Source organism: Myripristis murdjan, chromosome 20, assembly GCF_902150065.1.
Source record: "Myripristis murdjan chromosome 20, fMyrMur1.1, whole genome shotgun sequence".
Lineage (NCBI taxonomy): Eukaryota > Metazoa > Chordata > Actinopteri > Holocentriformes > Holocentridae > Myripristis > Myripristis murdjan.
In genome coordinates, this window is record NC_043999.1 from 19,337,996 (window position 1) to 19,353,826 (window position 15,831).

A 15,831-nucleotide genomic window follows, 5' to 3' on the forward strand; every position below is an offset into this window, starting at 1 on the left:
CCTTTACAGCCATCGGCATTTACAGTCTGTGGGGCTCTTTAAGAGGAATAAAGCCGATATTTACTGTGCGCTTTCATTGAGTGTAAAGGCCCAGATTTGTGGTGCTCATAAACCACATCTCCCCTTCCTGCCTGTAAAAATTTAATGCCACACAGCTACCGCCGAGCACCGGCTCCCCAGAGGCTTCCATACGTTTCTTTTTCCTTCTTTGCTTGAGAGAGAGCAAGGGCGGGGGGGGAACTCGGAACAATCTCTCCTCTTATTGTGCTTCAGCAGATTTGCAGAGTAATGTTACTACTAGTTCTAAAAATATGTACTTTTACTTTTGTATTCGATTAAGTTTTCTTTTTAGTCATAGGAGCAGGATATACAGAGATCAGTCATCCTGGACTTCACCTCCCATATCAGATGCTGTGGTTTTGTTAGGATTAGTTAAATGGAAAAAAATGGCCAAATCATGGGCTGATAGGAATCCACTAAACCAAAAGGACCACACAAAAATGCAATTTCAGGGGGAACAATTTTGTCATGTTTTTTTTTTTTTTTTTAGCAAGTAACTCTGTGCTTAAGGGGTCATTGTGAGTTATTTTAAAGTGATCTTCTCAAGTTAATTTGCCCACAGTAAAGTTATAGTCCCTCCACCTGAGGGAAATACTCCAGTATTCTTTCCACCGCTGAACAAGAGTGGGCGGTCCGGCCTGCTTCAGTATTTGACTTGATTATTTTTCTTAGAGCACTGTAAATACAGAGCAGGGCTGGGCGAGAGAGGTCGCTTCACACAGTGACACAGAGAGAGAGAGAGAGAGAGAGAGAGAGAGCGGGTCTGATTCAGTGTTTTATTCATGTTTTCAGTGAGGGCAGACAGGGAGGTCTGACAAAGCGTGGGAATAATAATAATAAAGACTGGCGGAGACGACAGCGTCCATACTTGTCTGACCTGAAATCAGCCGGACCCTGAAACACATGGACTACTGTACATATTGGGGGAAATTTCACACACTGGTAATTTAGATTCATATGTTGATTCATATGGCGACATATTTCACGATTATTTATCAGATTCCCTTCAGTCACTTTAAGGAGTGAATCCCAGTTGGCTCTTGCTCCACTTGTAAGGAGAAAGCACATTTGAGTGTCAAGTGAAAACTAATGAGAGATTCCTTTAATGAGATGGTAATGGAGATGGAGTGGACTCAGTAGCAGCGTTTAACCCGGAAACGTTCCTCGGTGAGAAGACAAACACCCATTTGACCGCGTGACGCTAAATTTCTCCACTGAAACCAAAACACATTAAATTCATTGAGGTGGGGCAGCGGCTACCGGTCCCCCGCCCTGTCTATTCAATAGCAGGGGAAATTCTGCTCGGCGCTGATACTAAAGTAGCTCTTTAACGTGGTGGATTTTATATTGGAGCCCTGGCCTGACATTCACCCCCTCACTACACTACCTGCCGTTCAATAAGCTGTCGAAACACGTTCACCAGCACCTCTGACAGGAGGAAAAGCCAATAAACTACATTTATCACTGGTCATTCCAAAAATATAAGCATCAAATAATAGTGCCGGTTTAGATGTTATAGGGGTGTTACACAGTGGAAGTGTGTGTGTGTGCATTTTGACCCAGGCAGGCCTCAATCTCTGACGCCGCTCTGCTGCATTTCCACAGTTTGCCTCAGAATTTCTTCAATGCAGGAGCCATTCTGGGGCAAGACGTGCCACAGGTTTACAGCAGCAAGCCTCCACAGAGGTGGCACTGAGGTTGGCTTTTTAGCGTCTTTAACCTGGAAGAAGGGAGCAGTGTCCTCACACCCCTGAGGACATGAAAGGAGAATGTCGCCGCGGTCCACGCCCTTTCTCCTCTCTTTTTCCTGCTCGCCTCCCTCACTCCCACCGACGTCTTCCACTGAAGTTTATCTTTCTTCCTGTCTTTCATCACAGAGGTTATTAAACCCTGCGAGGGAGCTCCGCCATGTCTAATTACTCCGACAGTAAACAAAAGGAGGTTGGGGCGGGGAGGCAGGCAGGCAGGGAGGGAGGGAGGTGACCGAGGGAGAGGAGGGAGGAGAGGAGAGACAGATGAAAAAACACAGCTGGCCGAACGCCGTGTTATTATAATTCTTTAAGCGATACTGTTAGCGTGGTCAGTCTTTTAGCTGGCAGCTAATGACTGGCTAGGCCTAATTACAGGCCGCCGGTGCTGCGCTGGGACGTGATATTCCTTCCCCGGATGGTTGTTAACTTCCCCCACAGCCAAAGCCCTGCCCGACTCCCATTACGTCCCCCGGCCCTCTTCGCCCACAAAAGCCCAAATTACCTTTAAAGGTGTTGCATTGTTCTGTTGGCAAGGTTACAGCTTGCACAGAGCAGGCACACCCGCGAGGGGAGGGGAGGCATCATCCTTGCTGACAAAAACATTCAGCGCATCCTCCTCCTCTCCACGGAAAAAGCAGCTAAGAAAGAACAATTTATCTGCCCAACACCCGCGGCGTGCAGCCGGGACAGACCGTCCACTGACTGCAGCCGACGGACACTCAATCAACCACCAGCACGCTGTGGCTCTTTACTAAAATTCAAGTAGGACAAACTGCTGATTCCCCTTCAAAAGAGAGAAAAAAAAAGCTGTTAAAACTGTTTGAAAGAAGCTTTGCTGAAAAACAGCGGTGATTTATAACGCACATAATAACATCAGTGTCTGAACAGTGCAGCAGAAATTTATTTGGCTGACTTGGTCCTATGACTTGTGTCATCTGGAAGATATTTAATATCATGTTTTGTTAAATCCAGCTAGCTAAAATTATGAAAATTAGAAAATAACATGGCCCAAAGGCTCACAGGGAATACAGTTGGGGAAAATCTAGTTTTCCCTGGTAATGAAATTGTTCTATATGCACAATGAATGAGGCTTTTTAGGAATTTGGGTCAGCACAAAGCAGCCAAATGGGCAATGATATGAAAAGGTACAAAAATTGTTCTGAAGGTGTCAGATATACTCAAAAATAAGACAAAACACTCTTGTGGTTTGAGTGTGTGCTTTGGGAAGAGGATGTAAAATATTTTTAGAAAACAGAGCAAAGTAACTCACGCTAAAGGCTCTATTTGGAAGATAGAGCAATTTAAACCAAACACATTGCTGCGGAGGGGCCTTCATTAAATCCAGTGTTTTTTGGAGATACTATTACAGTGAATTATTGGTGAAATACTCCTTTAAGCGAAAGCTGCGGTGGCCTGAACTGATGTAGCTCTGTGTTAAACAGAGAGGGGGGTTCAGCGTCCACATTTTGTTTCTCCCTCTGAGCGCTCCGCAAGACGGATGCTCTCCCCATCCATCCTGTCCTCCTCCCTGTCTCTGGAGTGAGTGATGCGGTATTGGAACCATATGCCCTCCTGAATTCCTCCCGGATCCTCCCATCCCGTCCAATCCCAGCAGTCCTCTGCTGGCCGCGGACACTCGGCTGTCGCGAGGGGGGCCTCCCCGCTTCCTGTGTTGGATCTAAATATTTACACTCCCCGTCGTCCCGAGCGGCGAGGCGGAGAGGTCTTGATGTTTTGGGTTATGTAAAGTCCAATTCTCCAGGACGCATATTTAACAGATTGTCCTTGTTAGAGCCTCTGAGCAGATTTTTGACTTGATTCACTTCAGAGGATTTCTCAGGTTTTCTCATCCTCCAGACAGAGACTGAACCACAGAAGCAGACTACAGCCAAACCAACAACCATCACATTTTGTTAACAGTTTACTTACCAAAGTAATTTGAAGAAATGCAATTAATCAGAACGTATCAGAGTCGCAATTCTCACTCATTATCAGTCAACAAGCAGACTATGTCACAGCTAAGAGGTTTCACAGAGGTTTCCAATGTTCTTCATGAGGACAAAATGTTATCCGGGTGCAAACTGGTCATTACCATTACATGTTTAAAATACTGGTATCAAAATCATCTCTGCATCTCTAGTAGCTCTCTCCTGTGCATGGTAATGCTATGAGTCTACCCAAAGTATGAAGACAGAGAGTCAGCACTGGGTTTTAATTTCAATCATCATCATCAGTCAAGTGCAGTATGAACGAACAATGCAAAAATAATTTCCTGCGTAACATGAATGAGTTATGAATATCAAAAGTCTCACAGGGAAGACATGACTAGATGTGCATTCCTTTTGTTGAAGTTTCCACAGAAATGATTTTTCTATCAATCCTCGTTTCTCATGTTGGGTAAGTTGACAAATTCACACAAAAGTGTTAACTACTTTTATACATTCATTTTTAAAGCATTTCTGTTGTAAGTTAGTAATGGGCCCAAAAATCAAAGCCCTACCAACTAATGCCCATAGGCTACTGACGTGAAGTATACTAGCAGCTGTTTTGTAAATTAAAGACATGGACTTTCTCCTCAACATGACCAAAGCCTCCCAGAGGTCCAGCCTCTTCTAGACCTCGTTGGCATCCATTTCACCTCTAAACAGACACACATGAGGCTCAAAGGCAAGACAGCCAGGGAGCACAGGGCCGTGTGAGACACCTGCCTACCTGCTAGCCTCTACCACAGCACAGAGTCTGACTCCATCATATATACTGGTACTTACATCTGAGCCCAAACTGATGCAAACCCACAGGGTGAGGTTATACCTGATGGGGCTGAAAATTAAAAACTCTGATTTCTGCTTCGACTGACAAAGCCTAGACTAGAGTGACACGAAGGGCAGACGGAGGGAGGACAACATACATTACAGGTCAGGAGCTGAAACCCACATTGTGAGTACATGGTGTTCATCTGGGCCCACTGCTCCACTAGCAGAGCCCAGCATCACCATGTCTTCAAGACACTGTGACTTAAAGTCTGAAGACATCTAAAGACATCCCAAGCCAAAGGTGACAGCTGGGTAGAAGAGCTTGGGGCCAGAGCCAAAATTGAACATGTGGTAGACTTGAACTGTCCTGTAGCATAATGGATGATGAGTCTTTGTTATCTCTGTTATGTCTCTGTTATGTCAGCCTCAGCTTTCATCTCATGCAATTACTGGACAAATACCCAGCGGGAATTTCACCCACAACCTCACTGAAACACTGACAACCTACTGAGACAGAGCCGTGGAAGCCAAGAAACAGAGAATGGAGCCAAGAAAGCCACAGAGAAGACTTTGAGAGGAGTAGTGAGAACAAACTCAAGTCATGCTTGTCCAGCAAATAGTTTTGTATAGCATATGGATGGTATAGCCATTAAATGACAGAACAAAGGCAGCAAAGCAGAGGTAAATCGCTTATCTGCTTTGCAAATCCAGCAGATTCTACCGTGATCCAGAGCTTTCCATGACAGATCAAAGACAGTGATGCTATAAACTACATGCGGAGATGTAGCGGAAGGCTGACCTATCTGAGCTCAGCTTACCTTTTTTATGTTGATGCCGACCCAAGGTCACTGATTGCCCAAATTTTTAACCTCTGCGCCGCTCTAATTAGGGCTGTGCTCTGACATGGCAGAGCCCGAGTCTTGCCATGAGGGTTTAGTATTAGCTTTATGCTTCATCTGTCAAATTAGCTGAGGATCAGACAGATATTAGCACCAGACTAACTGAGAGCTGGCTTTACCTGCTACAGTAGTTACACAATGAAGCCTCACAGGAGTGGCTTAATTTTAAATACTATAAAGGCGCGCCAGAATTACACAGCGGGTGAAAGGTGGGGGGATTAGGGTTTGATTTAATTTGAAGGGCTTATAGAGCTCATAACATCAGGATTATACCTGCTCATTACACCGGCCGCTGAGTAGGAAAGAAGGAGGGGATTGATGAGGAGGTTCAGAGGATGAGGTCACCCGTCAAGAGCGATTCGCTCTCCTTTCATGCCGCTCTGTTTGAAATCATTGCTGTGGCTCTCTTTATGTTATGCCTCTCTCTCTGACTCACACACATTTGCTTCGCCTTTATGCGAATAAGTCTTTCTCTCTCTTGCTCACGTGCTCTTTCACTCTCAAGACAAGGATTTTTACCAAGACTAGCCCCTGTCTGGAGAGCTGCCACAGAAATCCCCATCATCAATAACCCACCTTACATAATGCTCTGAAGCTCTCTAATCTCCCTCTCTCTCAAGATGCAGGTGCTGGGACGCACTGAGCTGAAAGTGATAGTTTGATGTCCAGAAATCCCAGGATATTGTAAGTCTCATTTGTCATATGTTGGCTGCACTGCTCTTGCACTGCTGCTCCACCCCAAGAGGAAGGGAAAGGGAATATCCTGCAGTCATGATGCAGGATAGATGCAGCCTGGCTGGGGGAGCACCACAATGCCTACTACTGTATTCATGCAACTAAGACTGTGATCATGCATCCAGGTCTGGTTTCAGTACCCTTAATCCATACAGAGGATCTACAGTAGAAACAGATTTTTGACATCATCCCTGCGCTAGGATTTTCATCTGATGGGGGCTGATTAGAGAAAGACTCAACCAAAGTCAGGTCCAATTTATCAAACCTCTCCGAGGGGAATATTCCAACCAGACTTCAAACACATGCTACCCATCCACTGATCCCAGCAGGTTTGCCATAAGTTGCGGATGTGCTGAGGTTAGGTTGTGGTCGGTTTTGTGTCTGGTTGTGTTCACGGTTGCGCTGCGTGATGAGGTCAGTTTGCGTTCAGTGTTCATGCAGCCGTCACACTGACCTGCCGGGCTCGGCCCTCTGTTCCCCTCCTGCGGCTGGGTGGATCGGTTGCGGCTCTGCTGGCGACGCTTGTTGCCGGTGGAGCGGGCGGTGCGGATGTGCACCTCGCTGACCTTGAAGAAAGCCACCATGAAGGGCTGTTTCTCCAGCGCACCGTCACGACCCACAAGCCCGGCCTCCTTGGAGCTGATGCTCCGCCCTGTTTCAGAGGAAAGGGTACCTTATAGCTACACCAAGCAAGATTTCTATGTAAAAATACACCTGTCTAATGAGCCTAAATCACACAACTGGGTTGTCACTTCACCCACAGGCTGTTGCAAATGAGCTTCAAGTGAGCGATCTGTCCAGAGATTGATGGACTTCATCTTCATCTTCATCTTCGTCTTGCTGTATGAAGTTTCAACATGATTCATGAGCTCAGTTTTTTGCTACAAGTTATGTCTCACTGCCATTTGGAGCCATCAACATGTCCAGTACATGTAAACCCATCAGTTTACATGTGCTGGACAACCTCACATGTTGCAATTATTCTTTTATAAAATGAGTGAACAACTCATTTTAAACAAATTATTAAACTAATTCACATTCTTAACTGAGCATTTTAAAGAAATTATGAACACATACAAGAGTTTCCCCCCAACATTACCCTTCTAAGATTTGAACACAATAAGCACTTAGGAAACTGTAAGGCACAGGGCACGGAGACTGATCATCAGTGATGATTTATTTCTAAAATCCTTATCCCATATTCTCAAAAAATGTAAAAATAAAAAGTAAACACTGTAAATAGTGACGGTTAAATATGTTGAATTTACTTTAGTACATTATGCGTTTTTAACATAATACCTGATCATGTAGAACCACAATGAGTGTGATTTTCTGTGTATTGTACCTTAAAGTCCTGATTGGGCTGAATAAACTGATAATCCCACATGTATTCATTATGAGACAAAAACAATATGAGGACATTTGGTGTCCATTAGATGAAACTAATCAAATGCTTTACCACTGCTGGTCTCCACGCTGATCTGCAGGCCCAGGTTGTGCACCGGGCTCATCACCCACAGGTTGCTGGTGGCTGTGATGTCAAACTCCAGCCAGCCCTCCTCCGCCGCCCACAGCCTGCGAGACTCCAGCAGGAACAGGTCCGCCTCTCTGGGGGATGATGGGAAAAGATACGGGCTTGTATCAGGTAACAGCAGGTCGCTATCATATTCATATCGTGGTGAATGTATTTTTCATATTTGTACGTTCAAATATATACTGTTCAATGAGTGCTGCTGAGTGAATAGTTTCTGTCCACTTGCCAAGAGGTATTGGAGGACTACAGCAGAGATGTATTATGTGACATTATGACGGCAGATAGTTTTAGTAATACAATATTTCTTGGAGGCAGAGCTGCTCTTGAGGCAGTAATCTGATAAAAAAAACAAGCTGACAATGTAATTGGTTGGGTTAAAGCTTCGTGAGTGGAGCCAAAGAATAACAGATTTTCTGGCTAGGTAACATTAGACTGAAACCGAGTGAAAAAGGTAAGAGAGGGAGGCGAAAAAAATTAAATCTAAACTAGACTAAATTATCTAGGTTAGCTAGTTAACCTGCTGACTGTAAGATCATGAACACCGTGGCCATGAATGAATGGAACAAAAGTCACTGTTATTTATATATATATATATATTTACATCTCATATTGTCTTTTATTTTCTTTGTAATTTGATTAGGTTTTTTTTCATTCAATTTTGCCAGTCAGCTGATTTGAGCTGCAAGAAACGGTTCATTGGCTCCGCCCACTGAGGTTTAGCTCAACCAGTGAGATTATTCCTGCCACCACAGCAGCTCTGCCTCTAGGAAATGTTCACATATGTAAAAGTCCTTTACTTTACAGTGCCAATCTGTTCATTATGCTGTTCTATGGCTGTTGGTACATCACATTTTAATTGATCATGTCGTGCCAACAGTACAAGATGTTGAATATCGGTTTTGGGGGAGCAGAGAGAGAGGAGGAAGCTGTGTTTGCATTAGTGCAGGAGAAAGATGGATATCTGGATGGATGGATGGAGCAGTAAATATTGGGCCATGCTGCATTGTATTCTGCTGTTTTGACCATGCAGTCGACCTCTCCAAGGGGCAGGGATAAGGAGGGGATTAAGGTTTTGGTTTCAGGCTACAAGTATGTTCATATAATTCACGATATCTGCACGACCAAAGCCAGGCTGAAAATATCCTATCAGGAAGGCACAGAACAACAGGGTGAGGGAAGGGACAAAGTTATGCAACAGCTTATAATGAAAAGCGAGCAGCGGAGATGTGAGGGAAAGAGAGTATGAGTGATAAGAGGGCCTGTCCTCCCACTGTCCCATTACAGTAGTAATGACACAGCGCCGGGGCTGTCGGATCCTCCTCCCGGGCCGGCATCAAAGCCTCGCAATCACGCAGGTGTTCCGGGAATGCCCCTGCAGTCATGCATCGGCAGCCCGTCTTTATTGGACATTAATGAGAGTGTTTCTGACCGCTTCCATATGAGCCTCTACTCCCTGGTCTCACACATGCACACACACACACACACGCACACACTCACACTCCACCCCACTGGTAAGTTCACAGGTTTGACACAGCGTGGGCCAGGGTGCCGATGTTTCCGCCTCATCGTCACAGCCGCCGTTTGGCCGACGCAAGGCGGCAGGAGGTCCTCTGCAGAGCCGCCTGCAGGGCACAGGGTACTAAAAGCCTACTGTAAAACTTCTTATTGACTGACTGCTTAAATGAACTGGAATAATAAGGTCAAGGGTTTGTTACAATAAATCTCCTTTATAAGCCTTGTTGTTGTTAAAAATGTGATGTAATGTGGTTATTTCTGCTTATTTTGTGTGCTGGAGCCTGGAATTGCCTCAACAATATTTACTTCAGATGTGTGTTGAGGGAATTACTTAGTTTTCAATGCATGATGAAGACTGGATCTAAATGGCAGTACATGCAGGCAACATTTTCATTGGAAGAATGTGGGCAATATTGTGTTGGTTGAATGTCACGGATGTCAAACTGACCATTCAAAGCGATTTAGTCAGTAAGAAAACAGCATTCGTAGCAACTTGCCCTTTCTCATACCTGCCACATTTTCAGCATTGTAATCACTCACATTCCTCACCTGCTGTTAAAGTACAAAGGGTGTCAAGCTAATTAACCACTCTATCATTATGGCTTAGAGTCAAAACAGGAGTCAGATTTTTATGGGAAGGAGGGACACAAGAAAGTTAATAGGCTTCCCGCTGATCTTTTTCACAGTTAAAAAATTAAAAAAGGCCTTCAGTTTTCAACAAATGACTCCACACACGTGGATTTTATTTTTCTTATCTTGTTCCTCCCGTTGCCTTCAGTGGTGCTTGGTTGTGGGACCACCTTTCAGCTCCTTGTTTGCTTGAGAAACTTTCACTAACCCCCTGCGCTTATTAAAGATGAGGACGTATAATCAAAGCAAACTTTGAGGTTGTGCGGAGCATGTAAATAAAGTTGTCGGTGAATGCACTTTGCACCCCGCACCTCAAATTCATTCTTACGGCGCGCACACGCTGATGGAGCAATTTTTCTCCATCTGATAGCTCGCCATTCAGGCTGTAATTTTCTTCAAGGTAAAAAACCTGTCCTACAATAATACAGAAATTGGAGATATATGGGCCCTTTAATCTCCAAATATCTTCAAAAATAAAAGGCTTCGCCTCCAGGCTGCAGAGCACAAACCACCCATTGTCGGGATAAAGGAATGCAGCAAATAAGTAGCTCTTGATACCCATCAAAACCCTTTGACGCACCGAAAAAATATACTTTGCCAACGTCTAAACTCGGGGTTCTTAAACTTGTTCAATCCAAGGACCCCAGCATGGATCAGCTAAGGCCTGGGACCCCACCTAAATAGATGTCGTAAAAATAAAAATTCATCCACTGATAAAAATGTGTTGGTCTACATCAGATGTTTCCCTGAAAATGCAGCTTAGCTCTTCTCATCTGGCTGGCGCTTATTGGTCAGGGTTTAACAAAAATATCTTTGAGCTATCTCACTGGATGTTTACCTACAACTGCAGCTCTAATGTAAATGTTTGGCATGCATTAGCCACACTCTTTTGTGGGGGCAGGGTGATTTTGATGCTGAGCTATTCATGTAAAATGTGTTTTTGCTTGATTTTGCATTAAAAAATAAGTCAAGAACCCCAAGTCTGTGTATCATTTAGAGAGAAAGTGACACAGGGATAGAGAGCAATCATGGATGGATAATTTTTCATAGTTTTAATTATATCCCTTTGTTCACCTAGGGACTTTATCCAGTCAACTAAGCATGCTTGCTCTTTTTCCACAATAAACTGCTGCACAGTCACATAGTTACATTCACCCTTTTCCACTGGAGGAACTGACCCCAGAACATTGAAACCATTTAGCAGAACCAGGATCTCTTCCCCCTGTTTCCAGTCCTTCTTTGCGCCTTTACTTTCACAACATATGACGCAAACAGCGCAAAACATTCACCCCTACCATCTTTAAAAACATTAGTGAGCAACCACAAACAGACATGATCAGATCATCCTGGTAAGAGATTGTGAAGATGAAAAGTTCTCCTTGGCATCTTCGCAGAGGGAAGTATACAAAAGTAAAGATTTTGCCGATATCCAACATGCTCATATTTTCTAACTCTCTTAGCCGATGCAAGTACCAATACTCAATTGCAGAGAACATCAAGTCTGTCCTGCAGTGGAATTAACATTTTATTATGCCTGCTCTTATTGTGAAGTCCCACTGGCAGACATGTAATACAATGCTGTTCAAAATGTACACATGCACTGGCCAAAATAAGAAATCTACTTCAAATTTGATTGTGTAAAACGCCGTATTTATTTTTATAAAACATTTTCCTTCAAACAAAACTGTAAGATTTATCCTAAATAAATAGGCTTGGATGATGCTCTCCCTGAGAAAATCCTGTCACAACCAGGGCGGATTTGACCTATTTCAAATATCAGCCTCACATCGGCAGAAATCTTCATTTCAGGCCCACACCAGTATTTCATTTCGGCCAATACCGATGTCATGCCGATATTATCGTCCATCCTTATATGAAAGGAATCAAAAGGCAACATGAAATGATATGATTCATCAAAAACTCCACTTCTTCCTGTATTGTTGGCAGCATAAACTAGACACCTCCTCCTTTTTTTGGGTAAAGCTGGCTGCTCTTAAGATGCTGCCTGGATTTACACGTCACCAAAGCATGATACATGTACTGTTGAGTAATAACAACACATTGCAGACTCAGCACGCTGGTAGCTCACCTGGTGGAGCGTGTACCACTTGTTAAGGCTGAGTCCTGATGGCAGCGACCTGGGTTCGAATCTGAGCCCTTTGCTGCATGTCATCCCCTCTCTCTCCCCTGGCTTTCCTCTCTCTCTCTATTGTGGCGATCAAATACAGCGGAAATGACAAAAACTAGTCTTGCAAAATAAAAATAAAATAAAATAAAACACTGCAGGTAACATAACCAGATTTATCAGACTCCTGTAACTTATGATAGCCATACTGGAATTAGCAACAACTAACAATCCATCAGCAAAAAAATAAATAAATAAATAAATCAATGCCAAAGAACTCACTGGCTGAAATGTCTCCCTGCCCAAAGCCAAGGAAGCCCTCCCTATGACCCCTGACCCAGACCTCAGTTAGCCCTGTGTGGCTCCTGGGTATTTGATGGACCAATAACACCTGGAAAGTGGCCCAACATGGCCCGACCAAAGGCCGTTAATGGGGGAGCTTGGGATTCAAACCAACGATCTCTTAATGAAAAGCCCACCTCACTGACCTTTATCTACCCTGCCATGTGATGGAGGATCCTTGGCATGTTTAAAGTGTAATTCCTGTGTGTGTGTGTGTGTGTGTGTGTGTACTACCTGTCAGGGTGTTCCTTGACCACCTGGTAGACTTTGAGGAGGAAGGTGTCGTTGCGGAAGGCGCGGCTCACACACTCCTTGTAGAGGCGGAACTCGGCTGCGGTGACAGCCTCGCCCTCGGGGATCTGCGAGAGGTTGAACTTAAACTCCTTGTGGTGACGCCGCTGTGGAGAGAGCTCCCTGTCGTACTCCACTGTGGGGTGGAAACACACACACACACACACACACACACACACACACACACACAGAGGAACAGAGAGAGCGACTGAGTGACACAGTGAAGGGAAAGAAGTTACTGAGTTCCCCTGAAGGAAATTAAACACAGAGACACACGGGCTCTCCTCCAGCTCATCTAGAGGTATCATAGGTCACATCTTAGACATGGGTTGATGTGAACATGTAATTTGGTTAGCATAATAACTAAGAGTGTGTCAAAGATGGCTCTTAATTTAAGGCACCACAATACCCGAGTCAGACTAAAAAAGAAAAGCGAGCGTCCCGTATATTGTCCTTGTAAACAAACAGTTCATGCCCTCCGAGATACTCCGAGTCAGCATTTTCTAAAACAGTATGAATCTAAACAATAAGCAATGAAGGAAGATCACATGATCCTCGTGTGAATTGGGAAACATGACCATTGTAGACTTCCATTCTAAAAAAAAAAAAAAAAATCAGTAGCTGACCTCTGACCTCAAGTATCACCTAATTCCCCCGATGGACAGCATTGCATCCTTTGATTACGACTTTTTCAGTGTTCTGGCTGTATCTCGGGTGCATGTGCAAACGGGGAAATATGAGCTGTCAGCTTCAGAGGAAAAGGGGCAAATTGTAGATGTGCATACACGGCCTCTATATGAATATGATGAGTGATGAGCGGATATCCTATTCACAGACGCTGCGCTGAGGTTGACCATGGAAGCCTTTAAAACGATCTCGAGTGATTTATCCTCGAGGCCTAATAGGTTTTGTGGCTTGAAGCTTCCCTAAATAAACCCCTCTTCTATGATCCGTCCCGAGCAAAAGCCCGTGATTTTTTTTTTTCCGGCGGCAGCTAACTTAGAGACGTCCCCGTGACCACTTCTGACGGCGCGAAATCGCAAAAACCAACAAATGCGCTCCCTTCGTCTGCTTTTAAGTGCAAGATGCGCTGTAATGATTATGTGTCCCTCCGTGGCGTCGGTTCCCGTCTCAGCTGGAGGTTTTTCTCCCACAGCAGTCGGCTTGTCCCCGGACGCGCTGCCACACAGAGAGGGGAGAGGAACGCGAAGAAAAGAGGGGAACGCTGACCGCAATGAGGAGGTCTTGCGCTCAAATACCCATGCACGTATACGCAGAGTATATGTAGACGCTTCTGGTATGTGCCGTGCTCTGTAATGCACGCAAAATTAATAACCTCACTGCTTGCCAGGGCCCTGCAAACACATGCGAACACGACTATACATACCTCCCATGCTACACGGAACACACTCGCTCCTACTAACAGACAGAAATACCTCCCTCTGGCCTGCACACACCATACATACCACCAAATACACACATTTATGCACTCTATCATCATCACCACTCCAGTTTCCACTCAGTGTTTCTTGGTTCCACTAGCTGTGGTCGCGCCGCCACATAAGTACAAGTCCGAGCGGATGCCCTGCTATGAACCATGAGCTGCATTTATGCGCCAGCCTCAGTTTTTCACCTACAGCAGGGGCAGTCGCAGATGTCCGGCACAATGCTTTTTTTTTTTTGCAAAAATGGCGACTTCTGTAGGCAGATGTGAAAATACATTGCTGCAGGACATGTGTATAGAAGGATTTACTCATCACCTGATGTGTCCACTTCAACAAGAGTATCCCATCACTGAAATGCCTCAAGTTAAAGGCACAGCTTGTGATTTTGGACCCAAGGCTGTATGACTTACTGTCCAACAGTAATATGGTTGGAGATCTCTATCCAGCCTCGACTTGGAAGTATTACTCTGCACTGGAGTCTATAGGCAGCCTGTGCAGTGGCGTGTGAGCAGGCTCCAGTGTGTAGTAATACTGGTGTTCTTCAGCAAACAAAACATTTCCACCATAAGGAGTGGTCGGAGATTACAGTAAAACAAAAATGCACAAAATGTGGTGTATTTGATTGCGGACTCATTGCGGAAACATTGGTGTCAAATGTTTTCTGCTGCTGCTGTAGTCCTTTCACGCTGGGGCCGGCCTGAAGATCCCCAACCAGAGGACATCACTACTGGTCACTAACTCAAACAACCTTATATTAAAAAAAAAACTTTCTGAACTATTCCTTTAAATTTTCCTGACAGCTATTCTTGTAGTGTGAGCCCCCCACTCCAGGCCCACCTGTCCATTCACTCCTGTCAGCTGCCCTGCATAAAAGCATCAGCTAAAATATACATGTGGGATGTATGTGCACTCCACTTTATGCTGTAATGTGATGTATGCTAAATATCATGTTTTATTTAAGAATAAGGCAAATTCCTAACACGTTATCTCTGAGTATGCCAATAATAATGACTTCACTGTGCTTTGAGGCATTCAAATTGAAACAATAAATCCAAAAAAATCTGAAGAATTTCATGTATTGGAGAGTATATAGTATTTTCCCTGGTCTTTGACCCGTGTGATACAACTGTGATCTTTTCATTGCCATCAAAACAAGGGAGAAAAAATCAGATTCCATGTGGTTTACCCATTTTAAGACAGCAATGAAATGATCAGATGTGTGTCACATTGGTGATATAATCCGATAGGTGAGTGTAAATCAATCCCTGGATCCAGGATGGGGTGTCTGGCTCTGATGGGATTTCCGTGTGTGTGCGTGTGCATGTGTGTGTGTGTGTGTGTGTGTGTGCCGGGCAATACCAGTTGCATGTATGACTGTAAAGCATGACAGCACTAGCTTGAACTTGGAAGGTCAGCCAAGCTGGCCAGGAGGCCCAGATAACTCAACGGGGCTAGACTGCATTTTTTTCAGGTTGCTGCGAGGTTTGTTGGCCTCAGAATGCGAGGTCCCTCACGACGTCCCGCCAACACTGAGAAGCTGCTCGAAAAGTCAGGCAGCTGCTACACAACGTCATACACAAATTTGCATATCAAAGCCGTTTTTCTTCATGATGGAGACCGGAGCCTGCACCGTGTGTATGTGGACAACGCTGCAACAGCTTTGCATTCGCAGCTTCATCTCAGGAAAAATGAACGCCAAGAAGAAGAAACTCAGCAAAACAAATCACCTTTTGCTGTTTAGAGAATTAAAT

General features: G+C 44.5%; 1 protein-coding gene across 2 annotated transcripts in view; it reads right to left on the reverse strand.

Moving 5' to 3' along the window:
- Window positions 1-15,831, reverse strand: part of bmp6 (bone morphogenetic protein 6) — a 53,373-nt gene that overhangs the window by 9,449 nt on the left and 28,093 nt on the right. The window contains exons 2-4 of one of the 2 annotated variants that reach the window (XM_030079068.1): window positions 12,579-12,771; window positions 7,658-7,806; window positions 6,653-6,850 (exon numbers count right to left, since the gene is read on the reverse strand). In XM_030079068.1, coding sequence (XP_029934928.1) covers window positions 6,653-6,850; window positions 7,658-7,806; window positions 12,579-12,771 — 540 coding nt within the window. The remainder of the gene's footprint in view (window positions 1-6,652; window positions 6,851-7,657; window positions 7,807-12,578; window positions 12,772-15,831) is intronic. The other variant, XM_030079069.1, reaches the window with a different exon arrangement.